Below are 22310 nucleotides of genomic sequence, written 5' to 3'. Positions count from 1 at the left end.
TAAAATTTATGAGTTTTTACTTTTGGAAGACACCAGAGGGCTTCAAAGTTCAGCAGCAATTTGGAAATTTTTCACAAAATTTTCAAACTCGCTATTTTTCATGGACCAGTTCAGGTTTGAAGTGGATTTGAAGGGTCTTCATATTAGAAATACCCCATGAATGACCCCATAATAAAAAATACACCCCCAAAGTATTCAAAATGACATTCAATAAGTGTATTAACCCTTTAGGTGTTTCACAGGAATAGCAGCAAAGTGAAGGAGAAAATTCACAATCTTCATTTTTTACACTTGCATGTTCTTGTAGACCCAAATTTTGAATTTTTGCAATTGGTAAAAAGGAGAAAATTTTTACTTGTATTTGAAACCCAATTTCTCTCGAGTAAGCACATACCTCATATGTCCATGTAAAGTGTTCGGCGGGCGCAGTAGAGGGCTCAGAAGGGGAGGAGCGACAAATGGTTTTTGGGGGGCATGTCACCTTTAGAAAGCCCCTATGGTGCCAGGACAGCAAAAAAAAAAAAAACACATGGCATACCATTTTGGAAATTAGACCCCTCGGGGAACATAACAAGGGGTAATGTGAACCTTAATACCCCACAGGTGATTCACGACTTTTGCATATGTAAAAAAAATAAAAAAAATGTTTTACCTAAAATGCTTGGTTTCCCAAAAATTTTACATTTTTGAAAAGGATAATAGCAGAAAATACCCCCCAAAATTTGAAGCCCAATTTCACCCGATTCAGAAAACACCCCATATGGGGGTGAAAAAAGCTCTGCTGGCGCACTACAGGTCTCAGAAGTGAAGGAGTCACATTTGGCTTTTTGAAAGCAAATTTTGCTCTGGGGGCATGCCGCATTTAGAAAGCCCCTATGGTGCCAGAACAGCAAAAAAAAAAAAACACATGGCATACCATTTTGGAAACTAGACCCCTCGGGGAACGTAACAAGGGGTAAAGTGAACCTTAATACCCTACAGGTGTTTCACGACTTTTGCATATGTAAAAAAAATAATTTTTTTTTACCTAAAATGCTTGGTTTCCCAAAATTTTTACATTTTTAAAAAGGGTAATAGCAGAAAATACCCCCCAAAATTTGAAGCCCAATTTCTCCCGATTCAGAAAACACCCAATATGGGGATGAAAAGTGCTATGCTGGCGCACTACAGGTCTCAGAAGAGAAGGAGTCACATTTGGCTTTTTGAAAGCAAATTTTGCTCTGGGGGCATGCCGCATTTAGGAAGCCCCTATGGTGCCAGAACAGCAAAAAAAAAACACATGGCATACCATTTTGGAAACTAGACCCCTCGGGGAACGTAACAAGGGGTAATGTGAACCTTAATACCCCACAGGTGATTCACGACTTTTGCATATGTAAAAAAAATAAAAAAATTTTTACCTAAAATGCTTGGTTTCCCAAAAATGTTACATTTTTAAAAAGGGTAATAGCAGAAAATAACCCCCCAAAATTTGTAACACAATTTCTCCCGAGTAGGGCGATACCCCATATGTGACCCTTAACTGTTGCCTTGAAATACGACAGGGCTCCAAAGTGAGAGCGCCATGCGCATTTGAGGCCTAAATTAGGGACTTGCATAGGGGTGGACATAGGGGTATTCTACGCCAGTGATTCCCAAACAGGGTGCCTCCAGCTGTTGTAAAACTCCCAGTATGCCTGGACAGTCAACGGCTATCTGGCAATACTGGGAGTAGTTGTTTTGCAACAGCTGGAGGCTCCGTTTTGGAAACAGTGGCGTACCAGACGTTTTTCATTTTTATTGGGGAGGGGGGCTGTGTTTTTTACTTTTTATTTTGTGTTAGTGTAGTGTTTTTAGGGTACAGTCGCACGGGCGGGGGGTTCACAGTAGTTTCTCGTTGGCAGTTTGAGCTGCGGCCGAAAATTTGCCGCAGCTCAAACTTGCAGCCGGATACTAACTGTAATCCTCCGCCCATGTGAGTGTACCTTGTACGTTCCCATTGGGGAGGGGGGAACATCCAGCTGTTGCAAAACTACAACTCCCAGCATGTAGGGTCTATAAGTGCATGCTGGGAGTTGTAGTTTTGCAACAGCTGGAGGCTCCGTTTTGGAAACAGTGGCGTACCAGACGTTTTTCATTTTTATTGGGGAGGGGGGCTGTGTAGGGGTATGTGTATATGTAGTGTTTTTTACTTTTTATTTTGTGTTAGTGTAGTGTTTTTAGGGTACAGTCGCACGGGCGGGGGGTTCACAGTAGTTTCTCGCTGGCAGTTTGAGCTGCGGCCGAAAATTTGCCGCAGCTCAAACTTGCAGCCGGATACTTACTGTAATCCTCCGCCCATGTGAGTGTACCCTGTACGTTCACATTGGGGGGGGGGGGGGAGAAACATCCAGCTGTTGCAAAACTACAACTCCCAGCATGTACGGTCTATCAGTGCATGCTGGGAGTTGTAGTTTTGCAACAGCTGGAGGCACACTGGTTGTGAAACACCGAGTTTGGTAACAAACTCAGTGTTTTGCAACCAGTGTGCCTTCAGCTGTTGCAAAAGCTACAACCCCCAGCATGTACGGACAGCGGAAGGGCATGCTGGGTGTTGTAGTTATGCAACAGCGGGAGGCATACTACTTTGGCTGGGGATGCTGGGGATTGTAGTTATACAACAGCTGAAGGTACACTTTTCCATAGAAAAAATGTGCCTCCAGCTGTTGCAAAACCATAAGTACCAGCATGCCCATAAGGGAATGCTGGGAGTTGTGGTGGTCTGCCTCCTCCTGTTGCATAACTACAGCTCCCAGCATGCCCTTTTTGCATGCTGGGAGCTGTTGCTAAGCAACAGCAGGAGGCTGTCACTCACCTCCTGCTGCTGATCCACGCCGCGCAGGTCAGTCCCGCCGCCGCCGTCGCTCCTGGGGCCCTGATCCCAACATTAATGCCGGGGATCGGGGTCCCCAGCACCCGGGGTGCACGTCCTGCACCCGCTCACATCCTCCGGAAGAGGGGCGGAGCGGGTTGCGGGAGTGACACCCGCAGCAGGCGCCCTGATTGGTCGGCCGGGAATCCGGCCGACGAATCAGGGCGATCGTGAGGTGGCACCAGTGCCACCTCACCCCTGCTGGCTATGGCTGTTCGGGGCCGTCTCTGACAGCCCCGATCAGCCAGTAATTCCAGGTCACCAGGTCACTGGAAACCCGATTGACCCGGAATCGGCGCAGATCGCTGGACTGAATTGTCCAGCGATCTGCGGCCATTGCCGACATGGGCGATATGCCGCGATGCCTGCTGAACTATTTCAACAGGCATCGGGCACCGGCTCCCCTCCGGCTAGCGGCGGGGGGCCGGGAATGGACAGGACGTACTCCTACGTCCTCGGTCCTTAAGGACTCGGAAACGGGGGCGTAGGAGTACGTCCATTGTCCTTAAGGGGTTAATACTTGTCACTGGACCTGAAAAAAAAGAAATGTTGTTCTACATAAAGATGGTCTAGGCTATAAGAAGATTGCCAAGACCCTGAAAGTGAGCTGCAGCATGTTGGGCAAGACCATATAGTGCTGGGCGATATATATATTGGTTCATACCGAATACCACATTTTTTTTCCTGTACGATATGAATTTTTCCCATACCGCAATGCCGGTTGGGCCCCTCCCCCCCCCTCGAATGAATGAATTATCAGCCACAGCAGGCTGTTCCCATATCGGGGAACTAATCATATGTGACCCGCGGGCGCTGTTCTGCTTCTCTTCAAAATGAATTATCAGCACTGCACTGTCCCACATTGGGGAACTAATCATATGCCACCCGCAAGCGTCGCTCTCTTCTTTCTCCAGTGAGTTGCAGGCCGCCGGCGCTGAAACTCTGTACTGTACTACATATTCCTTGTGCCCGGGCTGCAAAAATAAACAAAATAAACTTTAACTTACCTTCCTACATTCCCCCGTTGCTTTGGTAACGGCCTCACGCTGGGGATGGGAACGTCACAGAGCCGTCAGCCTATCACCGGCCGCAGCGATGTCCCGCACTGAAAGCCGACCGGCTCCTTACATGACAGTGCGCTCAGCCTATCACCGACCGTGGCGGGACATCGCTGCGGACGGTGATAGGCTGACGGCTCTGTGACATTCCCATTCCCAGCATGAGGCAGTTACCGGAGCAACGGGGGAACGTAGGAAGGTGAGTTAAATTTTATTTTATTTTTGCAGTCCGGGCACAGGAATATGTAGTACAGTACAGATTTCCAGTACCGGCGGCCCGCAATTCAGAGGAGAGCGGTGCTTGCGGGTAACATGATTAGTTCCCCAATGTGGGGAACAGCTCAGTACTGGGCTGATAAACCAGGGGGGGTAGAGAAGCAGCGCCCACGGGTCACATGATGGGGGGGAAATACCGTTAAATACTGTGGAACCGCCATAACTTACAAAAATACCGTGATACACATTTTTGGTCATACCGCCCAGCTCTAAGACCATACAGCAGTTTCACAGGACAGGGTCCACTCAGAACAGGCCTTGCCATGGTCCACAAAACAAGTTGTGTGCATGTTCTCAGTGTCACATCCAGAGGTTTTCAGCCTGTTAGTGCTCAGACCATACGCCACAAAATTCATCAACTTGGTCTCATTGCTTGTGTCCCAGAAGGAAGCCTTTTCAGAAGATGATGCGCAAGAAAGTCCACAAGCAGCGTTCTGAAGACAAGCAGACTAAGGGCATGGATTTCTGGAACCATATCCTGTGGTCTGTTATGACCAAGATAAACTTATTTGGTTCAGATGGTCTCATCGTGTGTGGCGGCAACCAGATGAGGAATACAAAGACAAGTGTGTCCTGCCTACTGTCAAGCATGGTGGTTAGAGTGTCATGGTCTGGGGCTGCATGAGTGCTGCTGGCACTGAGGGCTACAGTTCATTGAGGGATCCATGAATACCAACATGTACTGTGACATACTGAAGCAGAGCATGATCCCCTTCCTCTGGAGACACTGTAACAGGGCAATATTCCAACATGATATCAACCCCAAACACACCTCCAGGACAGCCACTGCCAAACATGTCTCCAGACCTAAACCTAGAAGGTGGGGGAGCACATGTCTCTAACAGCCACCAGCTTAGTGATTTTGTCATGGACAAGTAGCTCCACCAACCTGTGAAGCTCTGGTGAACTCCATGCCCAAGAGGCTTAAAGGGGTACTCTGGTGAAAACCTTTTTTCTTTTAAATCAACTGGTGGCAGAAAGTTAAACATATTTGTAAATTACTTCTATTAAAAAATCTTATTCCTTCCAGTACTTATTAGCTGCTGAATGCTAAAGAGGAAATTCCTTTCTTTTTGGAACACTGATGACATCACGAGCACAGTGCTCTCTGCTGACATCTCTGTCCATTTTAGCAACCATGCATAGCAGATGCATAGCAGATGCATCCTAAGGGCAGCATGGTGGCTCAGTGGTTAGAACTGCTGCCTTGCAGTGCTGGGGACTTGGGTTCAAATCCCACTAAGGACAACAATAAATAAAGCGTAATTATTATTATTATAACGTCAGCAGAGAGAACTGTGCTTGTGATGTCATCAGAGAGCATTCCAAAAAGAAAAGAATTTCCTCTGTAGTATTCAGCAGCTAATAAGTACAGGAAGGATTAATTTTTTAATAGAAGTAATTTACAAATATGTTTAACTTTCTGCCACCAGTTGATTTAAAAGAAAAAAGGTTTTCACTGGAGTACCCCTTTAAGGCAGTGTTGGAAAATAATGGTGGGCACACATAATATTGACACATTGGGCCCAATTTGAACATTTCCACATAGAGCTGAACCCACTTTTGCTGCCAAGGTTTAGACATTAATGTTGAGGTTTTTTTAGGGAACACTGTTAAACACTGTTATACAGACTGTGCACTCACTACTTTTTCATTGCAGCAGAGTGTGATTTTTTTAAGTGTTATAATAAAAATATTTACAGAAATGTGAATTTCTTTATAAATAATCTACAATTCATGTACTCAGCTTTCCAAGAATTCACTGCCCTATATTAAATGTATGTCACTTATTTCTAGATTGAGGATGCTGCCAGTCAAGGATCAAAGTTTGCTGGAATCGTACAGGGATACTACATTCCAAAGGACCTGCCATACAGCCTGTCTGATAGCTTGAGTCAAACAAGCTCTCCAGAATTCACAGCTATCAATAAAGCATGCAGCGATACAGAGGATCATACTTCAGCAGATAAGAAGTCGGACTGCACTAATGGAAGCACTTCACCAGCAAAGAGCAGGGAAAGCACTGAACAGTCCAAAACAGTCGATGGGCTGGAAGTTATCGAGCAGCAAAAAGCAAAGTCTTCACCTCTGGATGACATAGATCAATTAGAAGAACTGAACTTCTGCGTTTCTAATGAGGATGTGTTCATCCAGGATAAGATTACCACAGAGCCTACAATGCCGACCTACTGCAGCAGAAGTAAGTATAAAAGACTGCTGTATTGTAAAGTAAAAACGAAATAAACCTGAAAGGTATAGCAGAAAGTCTGCTTTCCCATTTTTGTGATATCTGCCTTTCTGACAGCAAGAAAATTTACAAAAGTAAAAGTTCCAACTTACAGATAGACTATGCTACCATAAAGCATGATTACTTCTGCAAACATACACAACACAATGCTCCATCTTTTTGACACAGCTGCTTGATGCTCAGTAATAAGCCATGTACATAATACAGTATATCTATCTTAAAATAGTACCACATCAATAGAACATGATACTTCATGTTTAGGTAGAATGAGAATGTTGGTAGAATAAATTGGTGACCGAAAACATTGGTACAGATTTACTATTGCAAATGCACCAAAAATGATGCATTTGGAAAGTTTTCAGAGTCTTTGAAAAATATATATTATGTACAAAACTCAGCAGGATGGGGAAAAAGTTTTAGATTGTGGGTGTTCCAACTGCGAGGACCCCTAGTGATCTGTACAGGGCCCCGGCTCTCTCCCTGAACAAAGTGCATCGACCCCCGCACGAAGAGGCGGCCGACACGCCCCCTCCATATATCTCTATGGGAAAGCCAAATATAGCCAAATGGCTCCTACGGATAGGGGAGAAGTTTTTGTACTTGATACTTCTCCTTTAACTTTTTTTTTAATATTTTATTTTTACGCCCTGTACTATAATAAAAACTTTTTCGCTTCATTCAGCACTCAATACCCCATAACAAGGGTGGGTTCACACTATGTTCTGAAGATATGGGAACTGGATCCTGCTGGGGGGAGTGAAAACCAGGCACTCCCGTATCCCAGCAGGACCCGACCCGTATCTCATTCATTTCAATGAGCCGAACTGAGTCATAGAGTGACTCGGGTCGGCTGATTGAAATGAATGAGATACTGGAGCGCCCGATTTTCACTCCCCCCAGACAGATCCGGTTCCTGTATCTTCAAAACGTAGTGTGAGCTCAGCCCAACAAATGGAAAACATAATGTTAGAAATCTTTACTAATTTTATAGATGAAAAATCTAAAAATGTTGCAGTATCTTCTAATACCTTTTTTATTGGACTAACAGAATTTAGATTTAACTAGCCAAGTTAGTCCAGTGATGCAGATGCAAAATCCCTGGACTAATACGGCTACTTAAATCAAAGTTCTGTTAGTCCAATAAAAAAAAGGTATTACAAGATACTGCAACATTTTTAGATTTTGCATCTGCATCACTGGACTAATACAACAACTTAAATTTACTAATTTTATAAAAAAGGAAAAAACTTAAATATTGCATTGACATAAGTATTCAGACCCTTTACTCATTACTAAGTTGAATCTCCTTTGGCAACGATTACAGCCTCCAGTCTTCTTGGGGATGATCCTACAAGGTTTACACACCTGGATTTGGGGATTTTCTGCCATTCTTCTCTGCAGATTTTCTCAAGCTCTGTCAGGTTGAATGGGGATGATGGGCAGGCATTTTCAGGTCTAAATGGAGATGTTCAGTTGGGTTCAAGCCAGGCCACTTAAAGGCATTAACAGAGTTGTCCTAAGCCACTACTGTGTTGTTTCGGCTGTGCGCTTATGATCATTGTCTTGTTGGATAGTGAACCTTTTCCCAGTCTGAGGTCCAGAGTATTCTGGAGCAGGTTTTCATTAAGAATATCTCTGTACTTGGCTCCATTCAGCTTTCCCTCAACCCTGAGCAGTCTCCCTGCCCCAGTCATTAAAAAATACCCCACAGCGGGATCCTGTCACCACCATGCTTCACTGTAGGGATTGTATGGGAAAAGTGATAAGCATTGCCTTTTTCCTCCAGACAGGATGCTTAGAATTTAGGCCAAAAACTTCCATCTTGGGTTTATCAGATCATCTGCTTCCTTATTAACCCTTTGAGGGCCAAGGGACATATTTGTCCCATGTTTTTAATTGCCTGATACAGGCAATTAAAAAAATGGGACAAATACGTCCCTTGGTCCTCAAAGGGTTAAGGGGTATTGAGTGCAGATAGATTGGGAAAAAAACAATTTTTATTTTATTTTATTTATGTCTCCATTACTGTGCTACACAGCATTTACATGCTGTGAATAGCTTTACGGGGTAAATATTGATGACAGTGTCGCTTTAAGGCTGTATCTTTCTACTGTCCCAACATGTTTCCCATATAAAGGGCTCATCAGGGGATAAAACTGAGGTAATAAAAGCAGATTGGCTTTATCACTACCCCAAGACGTAATGATGCATATTTTGCCAGACCTAGGGCTGCAGCTAGGGGATTCTTGGGGCATAAGCTCTTGGTGTCCGGCATTAATCCAAAACCTACTGTGCCTTGGGCATAGCATTTAGGCACAGGGCTGGAGCTGCAAACTGAATGTTTGCTTCAGATAAAGGCAAGCACACCTTTTTCCAAAACCTAGAACATATAGTACATTGTATTATATCAGCAAGGTCAGGTTGCTGGCAGCCCTATTTGCAAATAAAACAACTTAGGCTGTTGAAGTATCAACACCCATAATGCCCTCATAACAACAGTGTTGTAGTAATAACAGTAGATCATGCTAGTATGATAGGGACATATTCACACTCAATGTACTTAATTTTATAGTGTCCTAGATCTTATGGAGCCTGACATCATGATGTGTAGCATTGTTTGATGTCACATGCAGTTTTGTGATTCACTTCTTCAAAATTAAATACATTTTACAGTGCTATAACGTCCCCTTCTTTTTATTTTACTGTGTAAATTTACCTTCAGCTTCTACAATGATAGTTTTGTATTCAGCCTTTTTCTAAAAGGTACATTGTGTTACGACTATATTATAGTTTTGATCAAATGCAAGCTCATGCTGAAAGTCTAATGATATTCCACATATACATAGTTATGTCCAGACCTTGACATAGTTTACTAGTGCGTAGCTTATTAAATTTCAGCCAGTGTTGTCAGCATTTATAAAGACAGACTGTGGACATGAAGTTGCACTTAAATTATGTAGCCTAAGGCAGAAATAGTGCTAGAAACCTAGTGCCATGGGTATAAATTTCACATTGTTTCTATGAGTCTGAACTACACTTGTAGTTCATATGTAGTTCAGTTCCTGACATATATATTTATTTCTTAGTCAGCAAGGAAACATAAATGTTAATCGAATGTCTGTGAGTGTTGATCACCACTCATTGAACTAGTATAGCTTTATGTATAGAGTTATATTTGTACTCTTTATCTATGCAATCTGAATAGAGGCATCTGTATGAGTCGTGAACAGCAAATGATTACTCTAATGTGCCATGTTGACCAACAGGGCTTCTCTAGTTGTGCTGTGTACAATGGTGTGATAGGCTATATAGTATGGTAGCTTCTCTTTTGCAGCCAGGTTAAAGGGGCTATCCAGGAAAAAACTTTTTTTTTTTTATATATATATATCAACTGGCTCCAGAAAGTTAAACAGATTTGTAAATTACTTCTATTGAAAAATCTTAATCCTTTCAGTACTTATGAGCTTCTGAAGTTAAGGTTGTTCTTTTCTGTCTAAGTGCTCTCTGATGACACGTGTCTTGGGAACCGCCCAGTTTAGAAGCAAATCCCCATAGAAAACCTCTAAACTGGGCGGTTCCCGAGACAGGTGTCATCAGAGAGCAATTAGACAGAAAAGAACAACCTTAACTTCAGAAGTTCAAAAGTACTGAAAGGATTAAGATTTTTTAATAGAAGTAATTTACAAATCTGTTTAGCTTTCTGGAGCCAGTTGATTTATATAAAGTTTTTTCCTGGATAACCCCTTTAAGATACGAACAATAAAATTCTGTTGGCAGAAAAAGACCACCAAGCTCATCTGGTCTGCCCTTATATTCTTTCCGTTTTATTTTTATCTTAGGATATATAAAGATTTATCCCAGGCATGCATAAATGGTTACTCTCATTTTAAACAGCTTTCCTCCATTGGATTGCCTAGATAATTCCTTACATTTTTATAAATCATATAATTTACCAAAATAAGTCCTTACCTTAAAAAAACAGCACTAATGTCTTGGTGGCTACCAGTCAAAGGAAGTGCCCAGAGTAGCGTAAAACAGCTGTAACATTGCACCTGTAGCTGTGTGTCCAGCGTCCACCCCATGTGAGTTGTTTATGCATTGAAAAGATAAGAAATTCCCACAGACTGGTCAGCAGAACAGTGAGTGTCATTTAATCTTTTCTAGTTCCAAAAGTATTTTAGATCCCAAACAAGACCCTAAAATTGAAGGGTTTTGGCCTTACTAAACCATTGCGGGGATCAGGCATTGAGATGGACAATAAAGATTGATAGATGCTGTTGTTACATCATGACAACGGAACACAACCTAGGAATGAACAAATACTCCATCACCACAGCAATATACCATCTGGCAATATTAATATGGCTATTGTGACATTACAGTAGTGCACTTGTATAGCCAAACTATATACTAGCAGAAAAAAGAAATGAAATCTAAAAAATACCATTCTGAATTTTGACCCTACAAACCCATTTATATTTAGGAACATTATTGGGGCCGGTTCTCAATTACAACTCTGCTTCCCGTCACTAATCCAGATAAGGTAAATTCAGATGTTGCAGATTTATGCTACAGTTTATATGTGTGGGCGTTTGAAAACGCCATCCCAATAGAACATGAAAAATGTGCGTAGAATACAAATTATGCAGTGGACTTTAAAAACCAATGTGACTTTTGCCATGTGTTCACTGCAGATTTGCAGAAATGGAAAATCTTTACTACATCTCGACTTACCCTTAAAGGGATTCTCCTCCTAAATATAATTTTAGGAAATAGTTATTAATATGAAATAATAGCTGAAGTCCTGCCAAGCCTCGTTGCCCTTTCTCTGTCTTCATTTCGGTGCCAATAAAGCTTTGGTAGGCCTAAGTAATCTGGCAACCTCTTATACAAAATATTCGGGTTATAGTGTCACAAAGTCATCATTACAGTATTAAAGTATTAAAATCATTATTAAATATAAAATACAAATTATAAATGCAAAAAAATGCAATCCACCCATGAAATAGACACCCAATACCGTGTATTGCCACTAAATTTTGGATATCGCCAAAAACATCCAGGAATAAAAATCATAAACTCATGTTTACATCATACTAATTAGAAGATTATTTTGACTAAATTTCCTTTAAGTGTGCATCCACACGCTATTACTAGCAGCGAGTTTCCCGCTGCGGGAATCCTACTGCGAGTTACGCAACCATTGATTTATATGGGTCTACAGACAGTTTGCAATATTGTCAGATGTCAAATGAATGGTAGCGTAACTTGCAGCGGGAAACCCGCTGCTAGTTACTAGCATGTGAACGCACCCTAAGGGGTAGACAAACGCTTTTAACATCAAGCGTGTGGTCCCACTCTTGGCACCACTGGGAAAACAACTGATACATCTTGATTCTAAAAGAGGTGAGTCCTGGAAGGGGAACGTTCCATTACGATGTCCATATGACCTAATAACTCACATTCTATGTACCCATTTAAAGGCAAAACATTACAAAGGCCAAGTAGCTGATCACCACTGTGACGGGAACCATAAGCATGTGCTGCTGGAGCATGACAACCCTTTAAATGCAGTAGTAGAGAAGGGTCACCTGTACTGCAGGTAGCAAGTTGTTGTGTACGGTTTCTGCTTCCTCACTGAAGTGGCGTACTTGGCAGTGCATTCTTGGTGAAGGCTTAGGTATTATTCTTGGGCTAGGGATGGCTATTCCACTAAACTGGGCAATTGACAGTGAGAAGAGAGAATGTGCTCCCATTTGGGCAATATTAAAGTGTACCTGTCATACTGAAAAATAAATATATAAACCTGCAGCCTTAGTGTGCGTTCACATTTCTCTAGATTAAAAAAAAAAAAAAAATTTCAGATTTTTGGCAGCCCTTACTTTTGTATCCTCATTTGCTGTTCTTCTCAGTTCGATGGGTGTTTATAGGCAAGCATGATGTGTGCCCACACTGCTCATAAGAAAATTTCCATTTCATTAGTTTGCTAAGGCTGCATTCACACCTCGTTTTCAGCCTATGGTTGCCGCATCCGGCTGGGGGGGGGGGGGGAACCATGTGCTCCTGTACCCCAGCTGGTCCGGCGCTGAAATCCATTTACTTTAATGAGCCGACCGGAGACAAACAGTGACTCCGGTCGGCTAATTTTTGACCCATATGCGGTTTCCTGACCGGACCTAAAACCATAGTATGCTACCTGTCACAAAACCGGATACGGGTCAAAAATCGGGTACGGGTCACTGTTTGACTCCGGTCGACTCATTAAAGTAAATGGATTTCAGCGCTGGGGTACGAGAGCGCCCGGTTTTTCCCTCCCCAGCTGGACCCGGCAACCGTAGGCTGAAAACGAGGTGTGAATGCAACCTTAAGCAGTCTTGAGTCCACCTTTTTGTCCCTGTCCGTGCCTGGGTTCAATTAGTCTGAGTACTTGTAGTTCCTGGGAGATGGCAGGTCCATGCATGCAGTTCGTCTGCTGTTCCCACTGTGTCCACTGTGCTACCCTTTCTCTCTCTCTCACACATGTAGGGGATTGATAGCAGGAAGCGAGCATGGTGTACAGAAAGTCCTGCTCTCACTTCCTTTATTCAGTCTTGGCAGAACATTTGTCAGAGATGGAATACCCTTCATGTCAGCAGTAAATAGCATTTAGCTTAGTGGGGAGACTGTGAACTATAGGACCATTGTTTGCTATACAAAATTTTTGGTAATACAAGTATATAAGAAACATTATTTCCATAGGCTCTATGCTTTAGAAGAAAGTTGCCTGAAATGACATTTAAGGTTTGGAGCTCCTGTGTAGGTTGTGCACTAATATTTTTCTGCTATATGTATGAAAATAAATTGTCAACTTTTCTTTTTCAGAATCTGAGATTTTGGCTCTTTTTAATAAACCAAAAACACAACAAAGGTACAGAAAATATTACACATTGAAAATCCCAATGAAGATCACAAGGGACAAAAATGTCATCACTGGCCTGGAAGCAAACTGGTTGGAATACATGACGGACCATTTCAGAAAAGGATGCTCTCTAGTCAATGCAGTGTTTTATCTTGGAATGATAAGTGGTATGGAATTCTACATTTGGCAATTATATATGTTTTTATACATAGTAATCATTTTATCACCTTAAAATATGTCGGGTTTTATCCATAAACAGCAGCCCTCTTGCCCATTAGTTGTGTACAGTATTGCAGCATAGCCTACCTTATATACTTGCAATACTGCCCTCAGCTGTAATACAGTAGACAGTTTCATGCAGTTCATTTAATGACATAGACAGCTTCTTACAATTTTGTACACATTCAGGTTTCATGGTATTGATTTGCTGCAGTGCTTTTACCACCATAAACCTTAAATATATTTATAATGTCCTTATCTGGGCTATCCATGATAAGTTAAAATATTAGCAGCTTTTTCCCCAGAAATAGCACCACTCTTGTCCTCCATGTGAACGTTCGATTGCAGCTAAGTTCCGCTGAAGCGAATGGATCTGAGTTGTAATACTCCACACATCCTGAAGACAGGTGCGGTGTTTGGATGTAAACATCTATGTTTTCCTAATACTGGATAACCCCTTTAAAGGCAACCAGTCATCACATTCATGATGCCCAAACCACCATTGTACAAGGAACATGGTAACATAATTTATAAGATTGAAAAAGAGTCCATCAAGTTTAACCTATAACTCTACTGTGTTGATCCAGAGGAAGGCAAGAAAAAGCCAAGAGGCTGACACCAAATGCCCCATAACAGAGGAAAACATGGCAATCAAAATAAATCTCTGGATGAATGTTCTATCCCTACAAATCTAATAATCAAATGTAATAATATGTGGCAGAGAGTTCCATAATCTCACTGCTCTTACAGTAAAAAATCCCTATCTGTGATGATGGTGAAACCTTCTTTTCTCTAAACGTAGACAGAAGTGAAAAATTGTACACAATGCTCCATATGTGGTCTGACTAGTGATTTATACAGGGGTAAAACTATGTCCTTGTCACCAGCCTCTATGCCTCTCTTGATACGTCTTATCAAGAGAGGCAAACTCAACTGTGCAGCACAGAGAATGCATAGACACAATGGCGCTTCAAAGGTTTCAAAGACTGACAACCAGAGTAATACATGAAATAGGAGGACTACAGCACCCAGAAAGATTATCAGAATTAGGCTTATTTAGTTTAAATAAAAGACAACTAACTATGTATAAATATATCATGGGGCAGTACAGAGATCTCTCCCATTATCTATTTATACCCAGGACTGTAACTATAACAAGGGGGCATCCTCTACGTCTAATACGTCTAGGGAAAAGAAGGTTTATACACCAGCGCAGACGGGGGTTCTTTACTGTAAGAGCAGTGAGACTATGGAATTCTCTGCCAGAGGAAGTGGTCATTGTGAACTCAATAAAAGAGTTCAAAAGGGGTCTGGATACATTTTTGGAGAGTAATAACATTACAGGTTATAGATACTAGGGAAAGAATGTTGATCCAGGGATTTATTCTGATTGTCATATTGGAGTCGAGAAGGAATTTTATCCCTGGTATGGGGCAATTGGCATCAGCTTCATAAGATTTTTTTTTGCCTTCCTCTCTTTATAAACTATATATGTAACTATGAACTCTATAACTATGTAACAAGCCATTTGGGCAGTCCCAGTGGCTTCTCCCCACACCATCCTACGAGTCTTGTTTGATAGATCTTTTGCTGTATGGTTATAGGGAAGATCTTTTCATTAAAGCCATTGGGGCAGGGAGAAGTCCCAATGACTCGTGGTTTAGGCAGCATGAAGGTGCTAAATTGTTCCATTTAAATACTGTTTTCATTCCATACATTTCTTTTCACTGTGTCACCATAATGCTAGTCTTAGTTACCATAATGGAACCAGTTATTTTTCTTCCATAACCAAGCTAGAAAATTCCAACCAACTAAAAAGCCGACACTTTCATGGAAAAACAATAATGATCGATCTCAACTATTTGTCATCCATGCATTTATTACGACAAATGATTTACTTTTACATTTTTTATTGTATTGTAATCAGTTATGATAAAAAAAAAAAAACAGAACATGACACAATCTCTGGTGTGGTCATAGCTTAAACTATCCACTAGTTTATACGTCTTTTAGAGCAGTTGTTTCTTAGTTTGTTTCGGTGACACCAGGTTACATCTTCATAGTATCTTGTTGATGACTCTTAGCACTGATTGATACATGAAAAAGAAGTCTGGGCATAACAGGCTGCCTGTTCTGATTATATTCTTCCCATATGGATATGAGGAGCTGCGTTTATAAATAGACAGATAGTGGGAGACTGTAATTTGTCTCCCTGGTTCCCTGTATGCATGGGCGAGAGATGCACAGCGGGGTGACACCAGGCCATGCCTGACTAAGATTTCATATTCTTATATGTGTGTGTATTCTTATCTGACATTTCTTATCCCTATGTTTTTACTGTAATCAGTGTAATGTTCTGAGCTGTTTCATTGCATCACTTCATTTCAATATTTCATTATATTATTTTTTAGTCATTTAATTCTAAACTAAATGTACAATTATCTTTTCTTTTGCTTTCAGGCTTTCATTTAGAATTTATTCTTGCTTTTTTTACACCTAGATTTACTTTAAATAAAAAATAAAAAAATTAGATGGTAGGATGTGAAATTTAGTTTCTTTGCAGCTGCTCATCTTTAAAATAAGTCATAATCAAGCATTTTCTATTTTTTCTTTTTGTTTTTGTCTCATTAGTGTGATTATGGTATTGTGTTGGGCTTAACAATCACATCATGCAAAATTGGCCTGTTAACCCATTCTGTGCCTACAGCTGAAATGAGTAATATACTGTTGAAATATGCACAGAGAACGTTGTGTTCAGGTGCACAATGTGGGGTCCAGCACTACCTGTAAAAATAAGATTGGACATATGAGTATAAAATATGGACTGTAATAAGTGTTAGGAAGCTGAGCTTATATGACAGACTCGTGGCACCATTACATCTCACAGCTTGAAAATTGATTTTGGGATTGTGACAGAAAAAGCAGCATGTGTTTGCTTGTAAAGCCGCTGACAGGTTTTTACATGGTACATTAAATATAGCATCCAAGCGAGAAAACCCCAGTAAAATTTACCCCGCAATGATTATTATTTCCCTCTAGGATTTTCAAAGTGTAGAGTGCGAGACCGTCATGTCTGATCATGATCTTTATTGAATGTTTACACTACAAAAGTACTTTTACCATTGGAAAGCTTTCCTTTATTTCATGTATAAGTGGTATATGGTGGCTTTGCCATGAATGTTTTATACCTAGCACTACAGTACAATGCACCTCACATAGGATATTAGACACAGATTTACAGCACCATAAAAATACCCTCTTTTATTCAAACTGCATAATTAACACTATATAGTGCTGAGGGTCTCCAAACTAAGGCTGGGTTCACATCACGTTTTTGCCATACTGTTTTCAATCCGTTTTTCTAAAGAAAACCGTATGGCAAAAAAAACGGGTGGAACAGTATGGGAGAAAGTATACCGTATTCATTTTTAAACTGTGCATACAGTTCCGTCCGTTTTTATAAACAAAAATCCCATACGTTTTTGATCATTTTGTCCATTTTTAATGGGAGGGGTGTTGGGTGGGGACTTTAGGATGCAAATGCGCACGTGCAAAGTAAAAACCGTATACGGTTTCCCGTATGGAACTGTATACATGTGCGTTTCCCATTGACATCCATGTTAAAAAAAACATATGTGGTTGCAGTACGGTTTTTAAACTGGAGTCAAAACCGTGGCAGTAGGTCCCGGGACCAGAGAGTGGAAGGAGCACCAAAGATGACGTGCTGCTGGTAACTTACCATGTGAGCATCCTCTTTTGAGCTGCTCTGCTCCGCTCTGCTCTGATTCTATGGGTGGACGCACAGGACATCAGTGATGTCCCTGCATGCGCTACCTCCCGACGGCCCCTGCATTTTTAAAGTTAATGAAATTGCCCCATTGTTCCAAAGGCTGAGCAGCGGAGTACCTCTTTAAAGAGAATCTCTGGCCAACCCCCCCCAAAATTTACATTTACTTTTATAGTTTGTCTGACAAGTCAAGGAATCGGTCAGATGGGTGTAAACTTAATTTTAATAAAGGGACTGATTTTTATCTGCTGTTAAGTGCCTAACTTTACATTGTAAGAAATCTCCCTTAAAGAAACAGAAACATATCATGTCTACCTTATAATCAATTGTTATTTTTAGTACCATAAGTAACAGTATCTACACGTTGAGAAAATGACATGAGGAAATCAAATGTAATTTAATAGTTTTTGTTGTGGTCTCTGTATAAATTGAGTTATATAGTCACTGTAATGTATCCACCAATATAACAATATTCAGTCATAAATTAATTTTCATGAGATTGCCTGAATGAGGTGGGACAGTAGTGATACGGCACATTTCCGACATCCGTCTTGGGCTTTTCAGTAACAATAACATGAAATAATACTCTGCTGAGCATTCTTCTGTGCTCTGTAAGCGGTTCAATAATGTTGTTATGACTAATATCAGGAAATAAATGAGATTTCAGTAATGAATTAGTTGGATGTTCCAGCCATGTACGTTTAAAGATTATATCTGAAATAGGAAATTAGATGTAATGAGCCTGTAGAATTACTGTATGACTTCATTACTTTCCTAAAAAGGACATATATTCAGTCTGTAAACTTAATGGAATCTGTAATAAGATTGGACTTCACCACAAATAGCCTGACTATGTAGTCAAGCATAAAGAATAGATATTGAAGAAAATTATTTTACATTGTGCTCCTCTAACCGCCAGAAGGCCTTAGCACCTGTTTTAAAGTCATACCTATTGAAGCAGTTGTTTAGACTAAAATTATACTTCTGGAGTTGCTATCCTTAAATAACCTTACATATTAATTTAGGATCTGTGGAGAGCTGAAAACCCCTATGTGCGCTCTTCATGTTATCGAGAATAATCTTGGAACTAGTTTTTGGTCTTTTGGGTTTGTGATTTCCATCAGTTGAAGAGTAAGTAGTTAAAGGGGTATTCCAGGAAAAAACTTTTTTTTATATGTGTATAAATATATATATATATATATATATATATCAACTGGCTCCAGAAAGTTAAACAGATTTGTAAATTACTTCTATTAAAAAATCTTAATCCTTTCGGTACGTATGAGTTGCTGAAGTTGAGTTGTTCTTTTCTGTCTAAGTGCTCTCTGATGACACCTGTCTTGGGAACTGTCCAGGGTAGAAGCAAATCCCCATAGCAAACTTCTTCTACTCTGTGCAGTTTCCGAGACAAGCAGAGATGTCAGCAGAGAGCACTGTTGTCAGACAGAAAAGAACAACTCAACTTCAGCAGCTGATAATTATTAGAGGGATTAAGATTTTTTAATAGAAGTAATTTACAAATCTGTTTAACTTTCTGGAGCCAGTTAATATATAAGAAGAAAGTTTTTCCTGGAATACCTCCTTTAACCCACTTAAAGTGTACCTGATGCTCTAAAAAAATAAATAAATAAAATAACAGAAGGCGTGGTTGGAGAACCGAATGGCTGAGCTCCTCTTTCCTTGGTATCTTTGCCAGCGAATGAGACATTCTCTCATATTTCCAATGTAACTGTGTCTTGGTCACGTGACACAGAGCCGGGTGAAAACGTGCTTGGTACATTCTTTTCCCACCTTATTCTAGAAACTGGCCGGGGCCTGACTGATCAAAACTTTTACAGTGCCCATTTAAGGACAGGCCAAATTTTTATTATTGCTTTTTTAATTATTTCCTCCTGACCTTTAAAGGTGTGGTCCAGCAAAAGAAACAACCTGTGTAGGATGTTATTCAGCAACTTGCCAATATAATCTTATTAGCTACAGTGCATATCTTTCATTATCAGCTGAGCGTCCTCCCTTGTAGTTGTGACATCACATCACACTGTCTGAAAGCAGAGCTCCTGTGTCATATTACTACTCATAAGATTTTAAGACAGCAGGAAGCCTTTCTTAGGCAAAATATTTTCCATCATAACGGGCTCACTGATATCTGAGAAAAAATCTATTTAGCAGTAATTTGAGCTCCCCTATTTACATTAATGGTCTAGTCCTGAGCAGCCAGGAGGGGAAGGGGGAGCAGGCACAGGAGCTCTGCTTATAGAAAGTGTGACCTGAGATCACAGCTACAAGGGTGAGAGCAGAGTTGAACAAACAATTACATTGACGTGATCTAAGGTGATACAAGGTGCTCAACCCCAAGTGCAGTTGTGCATCTACGTTGGAGTGGAGGACCCGCACCTATGGATCACAATTTGGTTTCACTACTGTGGTTAATGTAAACAATGACATTATCTAACCTTCAAAACTGATGTAAAATTGAGACATTAGCCAGTATATCCTGGCTGATAATGGAACATCTGTCCACTTTGGCTAATAACATTATATCAGTAAGTTGCTTTATGATACTTTTTGACAGCATACACAGGTTGTTGTTTTTTTCACTGGACAACCCGTTAAGAGCCATAACTCCTACCACTGATGCGCAAAGTAGCTCTTTAGATGCTGCTGTGAGCACAGTTAAATACTTTGCATTGGAGCTCGCTCCATACTAGTTACTGGTGGTGGCTGTCAGCTAATTATAGCAGCAGACGGCCTCTAGGTATGGAGTGAGCGTAACTCCCTAGCTTTCTCCAACTTTCCTTTGCCTGACCCTTTGGTACCAGAGTTTTCTGGTCCACTGAATCAGTCACTGCCCAGACTGGGACCACTCTTGGGAAGAGTGGGATGAAGAGTGAAAGCCTAGAGGGTACTTAGATGCCGTTCCTAAGTTTGGCCCAAAATCAGACCAGCTGGGTTACACAGAGGGTTCACACCAGTTGCTGTTACTGCTTGGCTTCATATATTTATAAATGGCTAATATGGTGAGAAGTGTGGCTGTAAGAAGGTAAGGAGTTGGTCATGTTATCTTCATCTTATCTTTTTTATATAACAAAACCAAGTTATTCTAGTAAATTGTATGCTGGTGTAATGGACATCCTTCTATGAAGGCTTTCTATATGACAAAACAGCGGAGAGGAATAAATTATTGAAATGCAGGTCACTAGGTGTATGCTTCATTACCTTTCCTTTATGTCATTTTAAATGCTTGCAGGGTTTGCCTAGACCTCCCTGACAATAGTTGTTGCAATTCCTAGAGCAGCAAAGCCTACAGCTATGGTATATTGTTTGAAGCCAACATAAATACTAAATCTTGTGTTTCTACATCAGACTATTTGGAATCTCTCATGATGTTTCTCTGTGTCATGCTTCTAACATAACTTTTTTGTCATATACGGATGATTTCATTCAAACTGATCCAAGCTCTCATAATCCCTAAATTGTACAGAATGCAGTCACTAGTTACTAAAATAAGTGATATTTATTGCCCAAAAAAACAAGAGACTGAGGCTGTATATCTTTAGTTCTACCATGCCAACAATGCAACATTTCCATTTATTTGTACTCCCTGTTCCTAGCATATAATTTGAATCACTGTTTCAAATAGATTGCTAAAAATTGCATATGCCTTCAGTCCACCCTAAAAGAAACTGACGATAGTAAGAAAACAATATAGATATATTCAAGAGCTTTACCAGCCAAATCATGCTTGTCCTGTCTATTATCCCCACTGCTGTGTCTCAGTCTGTGTCCTGCTCGGTTCTCCTGGCTGCTCCCATGCTCCTGCGCCTAGTTTTGGCATTTAATCAAGAGAGGGTGAAAAAAGCAGAAGTGGCGGTGATAGTGCAGTTATTCCCAGATCATATGGGATGCTAGTTAGAATATAGGTAGATTTTGCTCACCTTTCTGTGTTATGCGGGCAGGCACAACACTGATTAGCGCTTGTGGAAATATTCCAATGTCGGGAGGCAGTAAGCCATCAATCCCGCTGATGTAGCGGTGCAGATGCAGAAGGGAACAGCTGGAAAGAGGGCAGCCTGGCAGGGTTGATCTCTGGACCAGGGGGAGAAATCGACTATTTGGCTTAAAAGGCGCACTCCCGGAGACTTCAGATTTGTAAATCAGTGCCGTCTTTATTGGGTTAAGAATGGCAGTTTACAGCAAGGACAACGCGTTTCAAAGGTTACGCCTTCTTTAGGTCCAGTTACATATTGTACATAATTCACACTATACACAAAATAAAATAAAAAAAACGGCCGTTTTTTTAAATTTTTTTTTTGTGTATATATAATGTGAATTATGTACAATATGTAACTGGACCTGAAGAAGTAGGTGTAACCTTTGAAACACGTTGTCCTTGCTGTAAACTGCCATTCTTAACCCAATAAAGACGGCATTGATTTACAAATCTGAAGTCTCCGGGAGTGCGCCTTTTGAGCCAAATAGTCGATTTCTCCCCTGGTCCAGAGATCAACCCTGCCAGGCTGCCCTCTTTCCAGCTGTTCCCTTCTGCTCTAGTTTTGGCATTTAGAATTTACATGCACTCGTTCTACCATTTAAAGGGACATTGTGCATACCATATACCTACATTTAGGGATGTCCCGATACCATTTTTTAAGGCCGAGTACAAGTACCGATACTTTAACTATAGTACTCGCCGATACCAATTACGAGTACTTTTATTTTGAAGGGAATCTGACAGCAGGGTGACGTGGTTTCTGGCGCTGCTTACCGTATGATATGTGGGTTCCTTGTTGTGTACAATGGAGGCGGCTGCTGTAGTATGAGCCAAGATTTCTCTCTTCTCCATTGGGCAGAACAGGAATTTGCATTGGTGGCGAGACCGATGTCTCCAGAGCGATTACACTGATGATCACATGGTGGGCAGCGGTAGAAATCGG

General features: G+C 41.0%; 1 protein-coding gene across 3 annotated transcripts in view; it reads left to right on the top strand.

The window, feature by feature from the left end:
• RFTN1 (raftlin, lipid raft linker 1) overlaps window positions 1-22310 on the top strand; it is a 413706-nt gene that overhangs the window by 312854 nt on the left and 78542 nt on the right. For all 3 annotated transcript variants that reach the window (XM_056519923.1, XM_056519922.1, XM_056519924.1), the window contains 2 exons: window positions 6022-6424; window positions 13334-13537. In XM_056519923.1, the coding sequence (XP_056375898.1) occupies window positions 6022-6424; window positions 13334-13537 (607 nt within the window). The remainder of the gene's footprint in view (window positions 1-6021; window positions 6425-13333; window positions 13538-22310) is intronic.

Source organism: Hyla sarda, chromosome 5, assembly GCF_029499605.1.
Source record: "Hyla sarda isolate aHylSar1 chromosome 5, aHylSar1.hap1, whole genome shotgun sequence".
Lineage (NCBI taxonomy): Eukaryota > Metazoa > Chordata > Amphibia > Anura > Hylidae > Hyla > Hyla sarda.
The sequence above is the reverse complement of the archived record's forward strand: the minus strand, read 5'-3'. Positions and strand labels throughout refer to the sequence as shown.